Raw genomic sequence first — 13,145 nt, 5'->3', positions numbered from 1 at the left:
GAATGGTTATTAAAAGTTACATTCATGTTATTGTGCACCGCTCTTTTCCTATGCCATCTCCAGGCGCTGCATAACGTCATTGCTGGGCACCGAAAGGGGCTCGGCAATGACGCACGTTGAAAGGGAGTACTCAGTTTTCACTCTGGTTGTTTGTTTGTTTGTTTTCTTGCTTTCTTGTTTGTTTGTTTGTCCAGACGATATCTCAGCCATCCTTTGAGCTAGGAATCTGAAATTTCGGCACAATAGTGAGCAAGTACTTTGTCAAAAACGGCATTTTTTGTTTTTTTGATTAATCAATTAATTAATTAGTTATTTAATTATGAGCGATTAATTAAGTACTTATACATTTTCTTTCTCTTCTGGGCATTATCTCAGGCACCTTTTGAGTTAGGAAGCTGATATTTGGACATGCCAATTACCAAGTGATTTGGCTGTAAAGAGTATTTTTGATTTATTGATTAATCAATTTATGAATTCATCGATGAATTATTTAATTATTCGATTAATGATTTAAAAAAATTAAATAAGGTACAGATTCTGATGAAATGGTGGTGGTTTATGTGTTATATTAGCGAATTGACTAATTATTTAATTTTTTGCGATTATTATTTATTTATTTTCATTATTAATCATTTCTTTATTTATTTATTTTCTTTCTCATCTGGCCAATATCTCAGGCACCTTTTGAGCGAGGAAGCTGATATTTGGACATGCCAATTACCAAGTGATTTGGCTGTAAAGGGTATTTTTGATTTATTGATTAATCAATTAATCGATTAATTATATATTGATTAATAAATTAATTTTTTAATTAATGACTTATTTAATTAAATTTCTAAAAGTTACATCTACGGATGAAGCACTAGTGGTTTAGTTATGCTATTAGTCAATTGATTAAGAAAATATTTTATGACAATCTTTTATTGATGATCTTTTATTGATTTTAATTATGCAATTAATCAATCAATTATTGCACACCTCTCCTTCCAAATACAGTCTCTATGAGCCGCACTGGAGGATATTTAATTATTTGGCATGGGGGCGGTAGTCAGGTTCACTATGTTTTTTCGTTCAAAATCATGGTAGATTAGCAAACCAATACATTTTTGGAAACGTTATTACATGGAAAATCTGAAAATCAATGTTTACATTTGCCAATTCCGACCAATTCGATTCGACCAATTCGACCAATCGACCAATCGACCAATTCCATTCGACCAATCGACCAATCGACCAATTCCATTCGACCAATCGACCAATCGACCAATTCGATTCGACCAATTCGACCAATTCGACCAATCGACCAATTCCATTCGACCAATTCGACCATTCGACCAATCGCTTCGATCGACCATTCGACCAATTCGATCGATTCGATTCGATTCGATTCATCGATTCGATTCGATCGACCATTCGACCAATTCGATTTGCCAATCAATTTGACCGACCTTTGCTTGTGTGGAACGGACTGTGAAAACGATGCGGACTATATTGTCGGATACGACACACAGGACAGTGATGACGAACTCTAAATGGCATATTCTGTAATCGTGTATGTTTGATGCCATTGACTGCCTGTGTATATTTTGTCATTGACTGCCTGTGTAGATGTGAAGTTATACTGACTGCATGTGTATATATGATTTTGTTGACTGCCTGTGTATGTTTGGTGATATGAATTATTGTGACACATTTTGATGTTATTAACTGCCTGTACAAAATGATAACATGTATTTGATTATGCAACTTATCGCGAATATAAAGACAGTATTTTGCAATTCAAAACCTTTGATTCGTGTCTTACCATTCCCCATAGCACTAATTTGATACTTTCATTGGATTCCTTATCCCTGAAAATATAGGTTTAGTATATTTTAAAAAGTTTTTAGGGTAATTAGAGGCAGAAATAGAACAAAATATGTATTTTACAGTGGCCATTTTGAAAATCCAAAATGGCCGCCATACAGGTATCTCTCCAAATGTAAACATTGATTTTTAGTTTCCTTATGCTATAACCTTTCCAAAAATGTATAGGTTTGCTAATCTACCATGATTTTGAACGAAATATAATTTATTGACATAGTGAACCTGACTACGGTGTACTTTGAAACTATCTGTACTTGTTGATTTCTATTTTGAGCCAAAAGCATCAATCACTAATTAATAACTGCTTTTAACTAACCAGCCAGTACAGGATGATTTCGCCACGAGCAACCGGAGAAAATCATTCACAAGAAACTACATTGTCACACCCACAGCATGGCCAACTTGATATACCAAGCAGTCAGGGTCATGAGGTCGTCAATAACGTCTACCATGTGGTAGTAGACAACACACAAGTAATTATACAAGTTTCACCATTCGTGGTTCGAGGTGATGTCGAGTAGGAGTTGGAAGGATGGCTGAGAGGTCCCACGCTCACCTCTAACCTGTCTGGCCTGGATTCAAATCTCTGCCACCTATAAACTGCAACCCTGGTGTTTCACAAACAGGGTGAGGCCTCAATGTGTCAGGTGTGTGCCGCTCCTCAAATGGATGTTTAGCTGGGCGTCCCGTCTGCAGGGATAAGTTGGTGGCAGATAAAGATCCCACAGTGTCCGTCGAGAAGAGTAGGCGAGCTATCGCCGGCACCAAGAACAAATTACAAATTCCTGCCCTGACTACTGCTGGAAAGGCAATGTCAAACCACCCAGCACGACCCTTGCCAAGAAACTGCTTCGGCAGCACCGACGCACGAAGAGTGTGGTATATCAGAATCGGAATGTCAGGTGGGGTCATGAGAACAGTTCCACCTAACACAGTCACAGGATAGTGGGAGTGTAAGTTCTCTGGTGTGGAATAACAGGATCTCTATTGTCTATACAGAGTCGAGGCTCATGGAGCAGCTGGAACACATAATGGACCAGGACATAATAGACCAAAAAGGTGGTGGAGGGAGGGAACTTACCAACAGCAAGGTAGAGCAACAAAATAGAGAGGTGAATGGATAAAGGCACGTCTTGGGAAGAATGAGAGCAAGGGACACAGTGGCCAAACAAGATGGATATGGCTGCAAACTGGCCTAGACACATGCACCCACTAACCTTTAGGGTCTCTAGCCTAGGTTCAAATCCTGATCTGGCTATACTAGCCTCGACGTGCACGCAATAGCCTTTAGGGTGTCAGGCCTGTGTTCAAATCCTGACCTTGCTATACTAGCCTCGACATGCACCCAATAGCCTCCAGGGTGTCTAGCCTGTGTTCAAATCCTGACCTTGCCATACTAGCCTCGACGTGCACCCAATAGCCTTTAGGGTCTCTAGCCTGGGTTCAAATCCTGACCTGGCTATACTAGCCTCGACGTGCACCCAATAGCCTTTAGGGTCTCGAGCCTGTGTTCAAATCCTGACCTAGCTATACTGGCCTCGACATGCACCCTCGTGGGGTCTGTAGCCTTTTATCTGTCCTGTCTGAGTTTGAATCCTGACCTATATATAAATTGTCATCCTGGTATTTGTGCGAGAAAAACCATTGTTGATGGTGAGGCCCAGAAGTTTTAAGTGACTGAATCTCAAGAGGATTGTTAAGTAAGATGCGAGGATTTGCTAAACGGTATTGTCGGAGAGACAGAATGAGCGTGTGAGATTTTGCTTCACGAGATATTACTACATATATTTTTGTGTGCTCCTCCCATGTCCTTCTAAAGGGTCTTGCTCTCACAGAATAATACATCTTGGTGTTGGAACCGCTACATTGAGTCCCATCCCACTTCTTCTTCTTCCTCATTCTTGGAAACAAGGGCTTTTAAATCAGGCACCTTTATGATTAAACGGCCACAAAGTTTGCTTCCAAGTAAATCGATTTTAGTTTTCCATCATTAATTTTCAGTTGGCAAGTAAATCATTAAATTTTTTTGTGGTGTCGCCCATTGGGCAATGCTGTCTCGAGCAGAATTTGTCTGTCCATATGTCCCCACAACCGTACACCAATCAGAGCTGAGGATCTGGTCACATGACAGGGGGGAAGCATTTAGTAACCATTCTGGTTGCATATTTTACGAAAAGGAAATAAATTTGTGGAACTTTTTTGGGCTCCCCAGCGGGTGTCGTAAGGTAGGTAGGTTTCAGAAATTCCTCAATACAATTATGATTTTGAAATGCGATCGACATGGATTGCTCCCAAAGCCGGTCGTGAACAGATGGACAGTTCACTGGTTTGATAATCTCAACACAATCGTGATTTAACATTATATTTTGGTATATTAATACTATATTATTAATTTGTGATTGGAATGATGAATGATGCTGTTTGGACTGAAAATATAGAGAACGTGCTGTCAATGCCTAACATTCGACTGAAAGTGGCACAGGAATGTGGAATACATTATTCATATATTTATTTATTTATCTAGTTTATTCTTTATATTTATACTAGCCGAAAGCACCCGGCGTTGCCCGGGTTCTTTTTGAATAAATTTACTACTATAATTCAGCTTTTACTCGCGGCTGTGGAAGATTGACTACTATAATTCAGCTCAGCTTTTAATTGCGAAATGGGCCCAGCCTGGCCGAAGCGGCTTCGAACGTCCTCACAGCCTATAACCGTCCCGGGGCCCGTCCCGACATTTTTTGTCCTCTTTGAATGAATTTACTATTATAATTCAGCTTTTACTCGCCGCCGTAGAAGATTGACTACTATAATTCAGCTCAGCTTTTAATTGCAAAATGGGCCCAGCCCGGCCGAGGTGGGCCTCGACCGGCCTCGCCACCTAGCCTATAACCTTCCCGGGGCCCGTCCCGACATTTTCAGTTCTTTTTGAAAGAATTTACTCCTATAATTCAGCTTTTACTCGCGGCCGTAGAAGATTGACTACTATAATTCAGCTCAGCTTTTAATTGCAAAATGGGCCCAGTCCGGCCGAGGTGGGCCTCGACCGGCCTTTCCACTTAGTCTATAACCTTCCCGGGGCACGTCCCGACATTTTCAGTTCTTTTTGAAAAAATTTACTACTATAATTCAGCTTTTACTCGTGGCCGTAGACTGTTAGTGAGTGAACAATCTAAATAGGCTGAAACAAAATGGCGGCTTAAGAACCCAGCAATGTCAGTGGGCTGACCAAGATGGCGGACTGTCACACTATTAATAGTCGATGTGATGGACAGCGGACCGTCACACACACGCACACACACACAGCCATGTTATTTTAGGCGCTGTATTTTCGTGTATCATCGTGGCGCGATTTTTATAAATATATCTCGGCAATTTCCCGTGTGTGCGTGAATGTTCTCAATTATTTCTGACACCGATGGTGAATTCCAGATAAACTCAATGAATGGGCTTTCGTTTATGGGCCTTTGAGAAATAATTTCGTTCGAAAATGGAAACTTTCATGGGATTCTCTTCCCGTTTTTTTTCAACCGAGTCTAACACTATGTTAGCGACTGTTAAAAATGAAATGATATATCGAATTAGAATTGAAATAAACCTGTGTGAGAGAGAAAGACAGCACGGGCCTAACTAAACAGGCCTCAAAGTTATGCGAGTTAATAAAATGGTGGATATTTGTTTATGAAGCCTCTCCCAGAATGGGTGGAGCTACTCTCTAAACAGAGTAAGCCACACCCCCGGACAGACGGACAGGATCACCTTCGCCTATTATAATATAGATAGTTTTATCATAATTATGTAATTATTATTATTATTTAATTATTCATATGTATATTTTTATTTATTTAATTTATCATTCATATTTATATGTCATTATTTTATTTTATGTTAAAAAAAACAATTCCCTGTACCATGATACTGTGTGGAATCACTTTAAATAGTTGGATTTAATGCTCTTGAATTCCTTGTGTATCGATGTTGTTGCATCAAGAGTTGACCCTGTACAATGTGAATTTAAATAGTGTAATCAATTTTAGGGGATTCTTTGTATAACCAGTCCTTCTTCTTCTGTGATTCTTTCATTCCCATGTGCGAGGGTAAATCAAAAAGTAAAGGCAATATACGTGTAAAACTAACACCCAATAAATTTCCTTTACTTTTTGATTTCCCCTTGTAAATCCTGGTGTTGCCTTAACGGTTGAGGTGGCTCAGCTAGCTTAAAATCTTAGGGCCTTGAGTTTGAGCTCCTGCTTTGCCATTAAATAACATCAGGTGGGTTGACTCGGCCTGTCATCCTGATATCGGCAAAATGCATGCCAGCTTACTGGGAGCAGGGGGCACTGCATCACAGGCACAGGCACACTCCAAAAAATGATGCAAAAAGCAACCATGGGCGGCACACGAAATAATAACACTTCCCACAATTATAATATATAATTGCAATTGAAATTTTCGATATTTTATTGCAACAAGGTTGTTCTTTTAACACCAGGTTCAGGGCTGTTTTTTAACATGACATTTGACACCAGGCAGTGGACTCATTCTTTCAATAACATCATCGATGTGTGTCAATGTGTGTGTGTGTGTGTGTGTGTGTGTGTGTGTGTGTGTGTGTGTGTGTGTGTGTGTGTGTGTGTGTGTGTGTGTTGTTGTTATCTGCATTTGCGGGTTCCAGGAGGTGGAACGGAGACCTCCCAGGATCCAAAGTATCCAACTCCTCTTCGGTAAGGGATCACAGTTCATGGACCAAACTGTTCAACTTTTTCAGAGTTTTGTTCCAAGGGTTCTTTTCAGGATCCTCACCGAACCCCGGATTGCCTCCAGTTGTGCATTTGTGGTAATATTCCCGGGGATGGTTTTCAAAATCTCAGTGAGGTTCTTCTTCATCATTCCTTTTGCTCCAATTATCACTGGTACAATTTCGATGCTCTTCAGCTTCCAAGATCTCTTGACCTCATTTTTGAGGTCCTGGTATTTGGTCATTTTCTTGATTTCTGCGTTGTTTAGGCCAAAATCGCTGGGTACTGATATCTCGTCATCAATGCTGTGTTTTACTTTTTGTTCCTGAGTACAATGTCCGGACACAATGCTTTGTTTTCTATGTTCACGCTCGATGGAATCATTGCGTCGTACGTGAGCATGACATCCTCGTTTTCAAATGATTGCCCTTTGTTCGTGTTTCCATGAGTTTTCTCGTAATGGGATGTTTAAATTTTTGCAGATATGCCAATTAATCACTTTGCTTACTTTGTTGTGCCGTTGTGTGTAAAGTTGTTCTGATTTTTTTTGCATCTCGAGAGCATGTGACTAGTCCTCTCTGTTTCTATCTTGCAGAATATACACTTGTCCGTCTGGCTCAGTCCCGCCATCTTTTTAAAGCCATTGGTGTAGTGTGTTTGATCTTGGGCATTTACTATGATTCGTTCTCCGTCCCACTTGAGCTGACTTTTTCTTAGCCATTCCATTGAGCCTTCTTTGTCTATTCCCACTCTGTCCAATTCTGTTTTGTATTTACCTGCTCTTTTTTCATTCTCCCAATTGTTGCTGTGTATTTCTTCATATTTCTTTTATATATTTATTGTGTCTTTTTTGCAATTGTTGGGGCTGTATTTAATTTTCCTCTGTGGCATCTTCTATTCACACCTGTTTTTGGAAATTTGTGTGTGTGTGTGTGTGTGTGTGTGTGTGTGTGTGTGTGTGTGTGTGTGTGTGTGTGTGTGTGTGTGTGTGTGTGTGCGCGTGCATGCGCACTCATGCGTGCGCATGTGTGTGGATGTGTGTATCGTTGGCACACTGTTTATCTGCTTTCTCGAAATGATTTTGAACTCTGAAATTTCACCAGATATCTTTCACCCACCCTTTCCCCATGCTTCCCCAATTCTGCTGCCCCAACACTCCAGGATTGCTACAACGACGCCTTTGATCAGCTTCCGCCGTAAGTAATGCAGTTTTTGTTTATTATAGCTGTCGTTTCGGTGAGGTTATTTTACCCTCACCCACCCCTTCTCACACCCACACCCACCCTCTTTCACCCACTCACCCACACTCTTTCACCCACTCACCCACCCTCTTTCACCCACTCACCCACCCTCTTTCACCCACTCACCCACACTCTTTCACCCACTCACCCACCCTCTTTCACCCATTCACCCACCCCCTTTCACCAACTCACCCACGCTCTTTCACCCACTCACCCACCCTCTTTCACCCACCCACCCACCCTCTATCACCCACCCACCCACCCTCTTTCACCCACCCACCCACCCTCTTTCACCCACCCACCCACCCTCTTTCACCCACCCACCCATCCTCTTTCACCCACCCACCCACCCTCTTTCACCCATTCACCCACCCCCTTTCATGCACTCACCCACCCCCTTTCACGCACTCACCCCCCCTCTTTCACACACTCACCAACCCCCTTCCACCCACTCACCCCTCCCTGGTTTAACCTATCAAGCCTCCCCCCCCCCCCCCCCAACCGGTATAACCCACTAACCGCATCCACCACAACAACTATCCTACTAACCCAATCATCCTCCACGCTCTTTCACCCTTCCTCCTCTCCTCCTTTGCACACCCCTCTCCTTCATTAGTAAAACGTTCTCATACAGACATGGTGTTCTCCCCATTCTCTCTGTTTGAATTATTTACCTCCATCATTACTGCAGTCACCAAAGGTGGTTGGGGGTTATGTTTTCACGTCGGTCTGTTTCTTTGTCTGTGAGCATGATATCTCGAAAAAGTTATGGACAGATTTGGACGATACTTGGTCGACAGGTTGAGTGTGACATGGACGATTTGATGAGATTCTGGTGAAGATCCGGATCCGATAATTTTTCAAAGTTATTCTTCACCATTGAAATATGGTGTCAAAAAGTTACGGATGGATTCGGACGAAGCTTGGTGGATGAGTTGGGTATGTGACAAGAACAGGTCAATTCAATTTTGGTTCAGGTCCGAATCCAGATCCGTCCTATCAGTGGATACAAAATGTAACCTGTTCAACCTGGCGAAGGTATGCTCGCTACTGAGTGTCGTTCTAGTATTGTATTATACATAAGTATTGTATCATAAGTATTGTAGTGTGTGTTCTAGTATTGTATTATTGTCTAGTATTGTATCATGTATTGTATTGTCTAGTATTGTATTATATATGTACATGAACATTGTAATACCCCCTACCCTCCCTCCCCCTCCCCACACCTCCTCCTCCCCCCTCCCTCCTCCCCTCCCTCCCCCTCCCCTCCCCCTCTCCCTCCCCTCCCCCTCCCCTCCCCTCCCCTCCCCTCCCCTCCCCCTCTCCCTCCCCTCCCCCTCCCCTCCCCTCCCCTCCCCCTCCCCTCCCCTCCCCCTCCCCTCCCCTCCCCCTCCCTCCTCCCCTCCCCCTCCCCCCCTGCTCCCCTCCCCTCCCTGCTCCCCTCCCCCCTCCCCTCCCCCCTCCCTCCTCCCCTCCCCCTCCCCTCCCTCTTCCCCTCCCCCTCCCCTCCCTCTTCCCCTCCCCCTCCCCTCCCTCTTCCCCTCCACCTCCCCTCCTCCTCCCCCTCCCTCCTCCCCTCCCCCTCCCTCCTCCCCTCCCCCTCCCCCCTCCCTCCTCCCCTCCCCCTCCCCCTCCCTCCTCCCTCCCCCTCCCCCCGTCCCTCCTCCCCTCCCCCTCCCCCCTCCCTCCTCCCTCCTCCCCTCCCTCCTCCCTCCTCCCCCTCCCCTCCCCCTCCCTCCTCCCCTCCCCCTCCCCCCTCCCTCCTCCTCCCCCCTCCCTCCTCCCCCTCCTCCTCCCCTCCCGTCCACCTCCCCCCCCTCTCCCTCCCTCCTCCCCTTCCCTCCTCACCTTCCTCCCTCCCCCCCTCCCCTTCCCCCCTCACCTTCCTCCTCCCCACTCCCCTTCCCCCTCCTCCTCTCCTTCCTTCCCCCCCTCCCCTTCCCCCCTCCAATGCACACACCTCGTTTTCTTTGATTCTCAATCCCATCTCCCTCCACTGTCCCAACCTGCTGTACTTCTCTCATCTCGCTCGGTGTCAGCCACGTGCAGGTGACGCAGTTCCACCCTGACCCCCGCCCCCCTTTTCGATCGACATATGTTCTCAGTCTTCGTTGAGCTCATCCGTGAGGGTCACTCCACTCCATCGGTACGCCAGGACCGCTTTACATGTGCGTTGATCTGTTTATCCGCTGCACCGATTCAGTCCTTGTCACTGTACCATCTATACCTGCTGCACACCTTGTGCGTGATACGCGCGACGCTCGCTCTCCGCAATGTAAGCGTCGCATAATCATTGACAAGGTTAATTGTCCGTCATTTTCCTTCGTCTGTCTACATTCTCCAATTCGTCATCAAAGGTCACCCATGTTCCCTCCAATCTCACGAGTCTTTTCCTTTTATTTTGACATGGTCTAGGCTTGTAAGGATACGGTCACCACCAAATCCCATGTACTATCCATCCCATGCACGGTCACCACCAAATCCCATGTACTATCATCCATCCCATGTACGGTCACCACCAAATCCCATGTACTATCCATCCCATGCACGGTCACCACCAAATCCCATGTACTATCCATCCCATGTATGGTCACCACCAAATCCCATGTACTATCCATCCCATGTACGGTCACCACCAAATCCCATGTACTATCCATCACATGTACGGTCACCACCAAATCCCATGTACTATCCATCCCATGTACGATCACCACCAAATCCCATGTACTATCCATCCCATGTACGGTCACCACCAAATCCCATGTACTATCCATCCCATGTACGGTCACCACCAAATCCCATGTACTATCCATCCCATGTACGGTCACCACCAAATCCCATGTACTATCCATCCCATGTACGGTCACCACCAAATCCCATGTACTATCCATCCCATGCACGGTCACCACCAAATCCCATGTACTATCCATCCCATGTACGGTCACCACCAAATCCCATGTACTATCCATCCCATGTACGGTCACCACCAAATCCCATGTACTATCCATCCCATGTACTAGTACCATGTGTTTAAATCCATTGTCTACGGATGTCCTTGTAATGTATGTAAAAGTGTGTCGTCTCCTATTGTGTGTCCTACATATGATGTACTGTATCCTGGATTTATCCAATTATCCCTCCTTTCTACTTCAACACCACTTTTGCATCTTCTTCTTCTTCTTGTTGTTCTGCACTCTCCTCCCTCGAGTACTGGAGATATTATTTTTTTCATTTCCATCATTTTATAGATTTTCTTTTGGCAATCATTTTCTCTTCTTCCCCTTATCCTCTTCTTCTTCAACTGACACGACCTATTTTATATCTGCATTTTTTTTATTATCTGCTCAAATTATGCTATATTACCTCCGCTACCGAAGGTGGACGGAGTTTATGTTTTCACCCCTGTGTATTTGTCTGTCCGTTTGTCTGTCTGTCTGTTTGTATGTGAGCAGGATATCTCAAAAAGTTGTGGATGGATTTGAACGAAATTTGGTGGAGAGGTTGGGTATGTGACGAGGATAAAATAATTAGATTTTTGGTGAAGATCTGACTCTGGATCCGGATGCTCGTTAGTATTTTTAAGTGATTCTTCACCATTGAGAGATGGCACAAAAAACGATATATATCATGATATTTCAAAAGGTTGTGGACGACTTATCACAAAACTCGGTGGATGAGTTGGTTAGGTGACAAGGAGAAGCTGATTCGATTTTGGTTCTGATCCAGATCCGGATCCGTCCCATCAGTGGATAAAAAAACAACAAAATAAAAACCACCTTTAGAGGCCATTTTTCCCCGCAAAGCGGGGGTTGGCCTTTTTCGGGAACCATGGTTGTTGTTGTTTTTTGGTCCCCTTTTTGAAGCAATGTTTTACGGCCGGATGCCCTTCCTGACGCCAACCCTTTTTGCCGCCTTTAACGACAAACCATCAGTGGATACAAACCGTAAACTGTTCAGCCTGGTATGCTCTCTACTGAGTGTCCGTTCTAGTTGCATTTTAAGTTGGCGCATTAATTTAACTAGTGGGGTCCCCCGTGGGAATCCCACGGGCATGGAGGTGTATCGTTGCGATCGGTGCAGCCGTTTTTGCGGTACCCGGGACAATAACGTTATATTAGGCGGGAGTCCAAACCTGAAAATTCTGGAGACCAAAGCTTAAATGGGAAAAACAATATGGCCTATTTTACTCCAGGGGGTCCCAGGATTACCCACCCAAAATATCGTTGCGATCGGTTCAGCCGTTTTTGCGGTACCTGGGAACGGACGGACAGACGGACAGACGGACGGATGGACGGACATTTGGTGAATTATGGTAAGATTTTTTATTACTTCATTATTTTTCTTCTTCACCTCATTACTCAATTTATTGATTGTTATTTTTGAGGGTTTTTTTAACCCCTTGTCTCCCTCGTTCTTTTCCATTCCAACCAGGGCATCCTCCATGGACCTCCCAACAGCACTAGAAGAATGCAAAGTTGCCCTTGATCTGTTCCTCAACAACCGCTTCAATGACGCACTTAAAATGCTCACACCTTGGTGAATCGCACTTCTACAGCCTTCATTACCTTACCTTGAATCACACCTGTCTCTCTTATCCAGGCATCCAGCTACTTTCTCTGGCTGATATTAGAGAAGAGGATGCCAAGATAATTATGTGGGAATAACTGTGTGTGCCATTGTGTATCTTTCAGGGCAAACAACAGCATTTATCACGCCCTTGGCAAGGCTACCATCCTGGGCATGCAGGCCATGATGACGTACGAGTCTGAGGATATCGCCATCGCAACGACTTCCGCGAAGGAATCCATTGATACCTGTTGCAGGTCAATGTGTTTTGAACTCCCCTGAAATTTCATACCGATGCTAGTATTTCCTGGCATCTCTGACATTATTGCTTTTTGCAGGTTTAGGAAAAAACTGACTGTGACTGAGACGTTGAGTAGCATCATTGGAAGGCAGCAAGATGGCTTCACCGAAGGTGTGTGTGTGTGTGTGTGTGTGTGTGTGTGTGTGTGTGTGTGTGTGTGTGTGTTTGTATTTGGCGAGTTTGCAAACATTGCATTTGATCACGAAGAAATGTCTATTGTGCCATTTTGTCATCACGAGGAAATGGTTTTCATTGATATGAAAAGTGGTGAATACTATGAGAGAAGCATGTAATTGCAAAACGTATACAATACACAAACAAAGCAACATAGCAAGCTTACACCAGCACAAACCTTTACCACGCTTCACCACGTAATGCAGCGACATTACCCTATCATGCAATGCACACACAACACCACACACACTCTCTCAA

The 13,145-nt window shown here is 44.3% G+C and overlaps 1 protein-coding gene across 4 annotated transcripts in view; it reads left to right on the top strand.

The window, feature by feature from the left end:
- Nucleotides 1-13,145, top strand: part of LOC137421446 (tetratricopeptide repeat protein 39B) — a 130,512-nt gene that overhangs the window by 40,485 nt on the left and 76,882 nt on the right. For 3 of the 4 annotated variants that reach the window (XM_078772760.1, XM_068107521.2, XM_068107522.2), the window contains 4 exons: nucleotides 7,767-7,801; nucleotides 12,278-12,382; nucleotides 12,538-12,669; nucleotides 12,751-12,824. In XM_078772760.1, the coding sequence (XP_078628886.1) occupies nucleotides 7,767-7,801; nucleotides 12,278-12,382; nucleotides 12,538-12,669; nucleotides 12,751-12,824 (346 nt within the window). Of the gene's footprint in view, nucleotides 1-6,551; nucleotides 6,591-7,766; nucleotides 7,802-12,277; nucleotides 12,383-12,537; nucleotides 12,670-12,750; nucleotides 12,825-13,145 lie in introns of those variants that run through there. The other variant, XM_068107523.2, reaches the window with a different exon arrangement.

This window comes from Myxine glutinosa, chromosome 2 (genome assembly GCF_964187855.1).
Source record: "Myxine glutinosa chromosome 2, kmMyxGlut1.1, whole genome shotgun sequence".
Lineage (NCBI taxonomy): Eukaryota > Metazoa > Chordata > Myxini > Myxiniformes > Myxinidae > Myxine > Myxine glutinosa.
The sequence above is the reverse complement of the archived record's forward strand: the minus strand, read 5'-3'. Positions and strand labels throughout refer to the sequence as shown.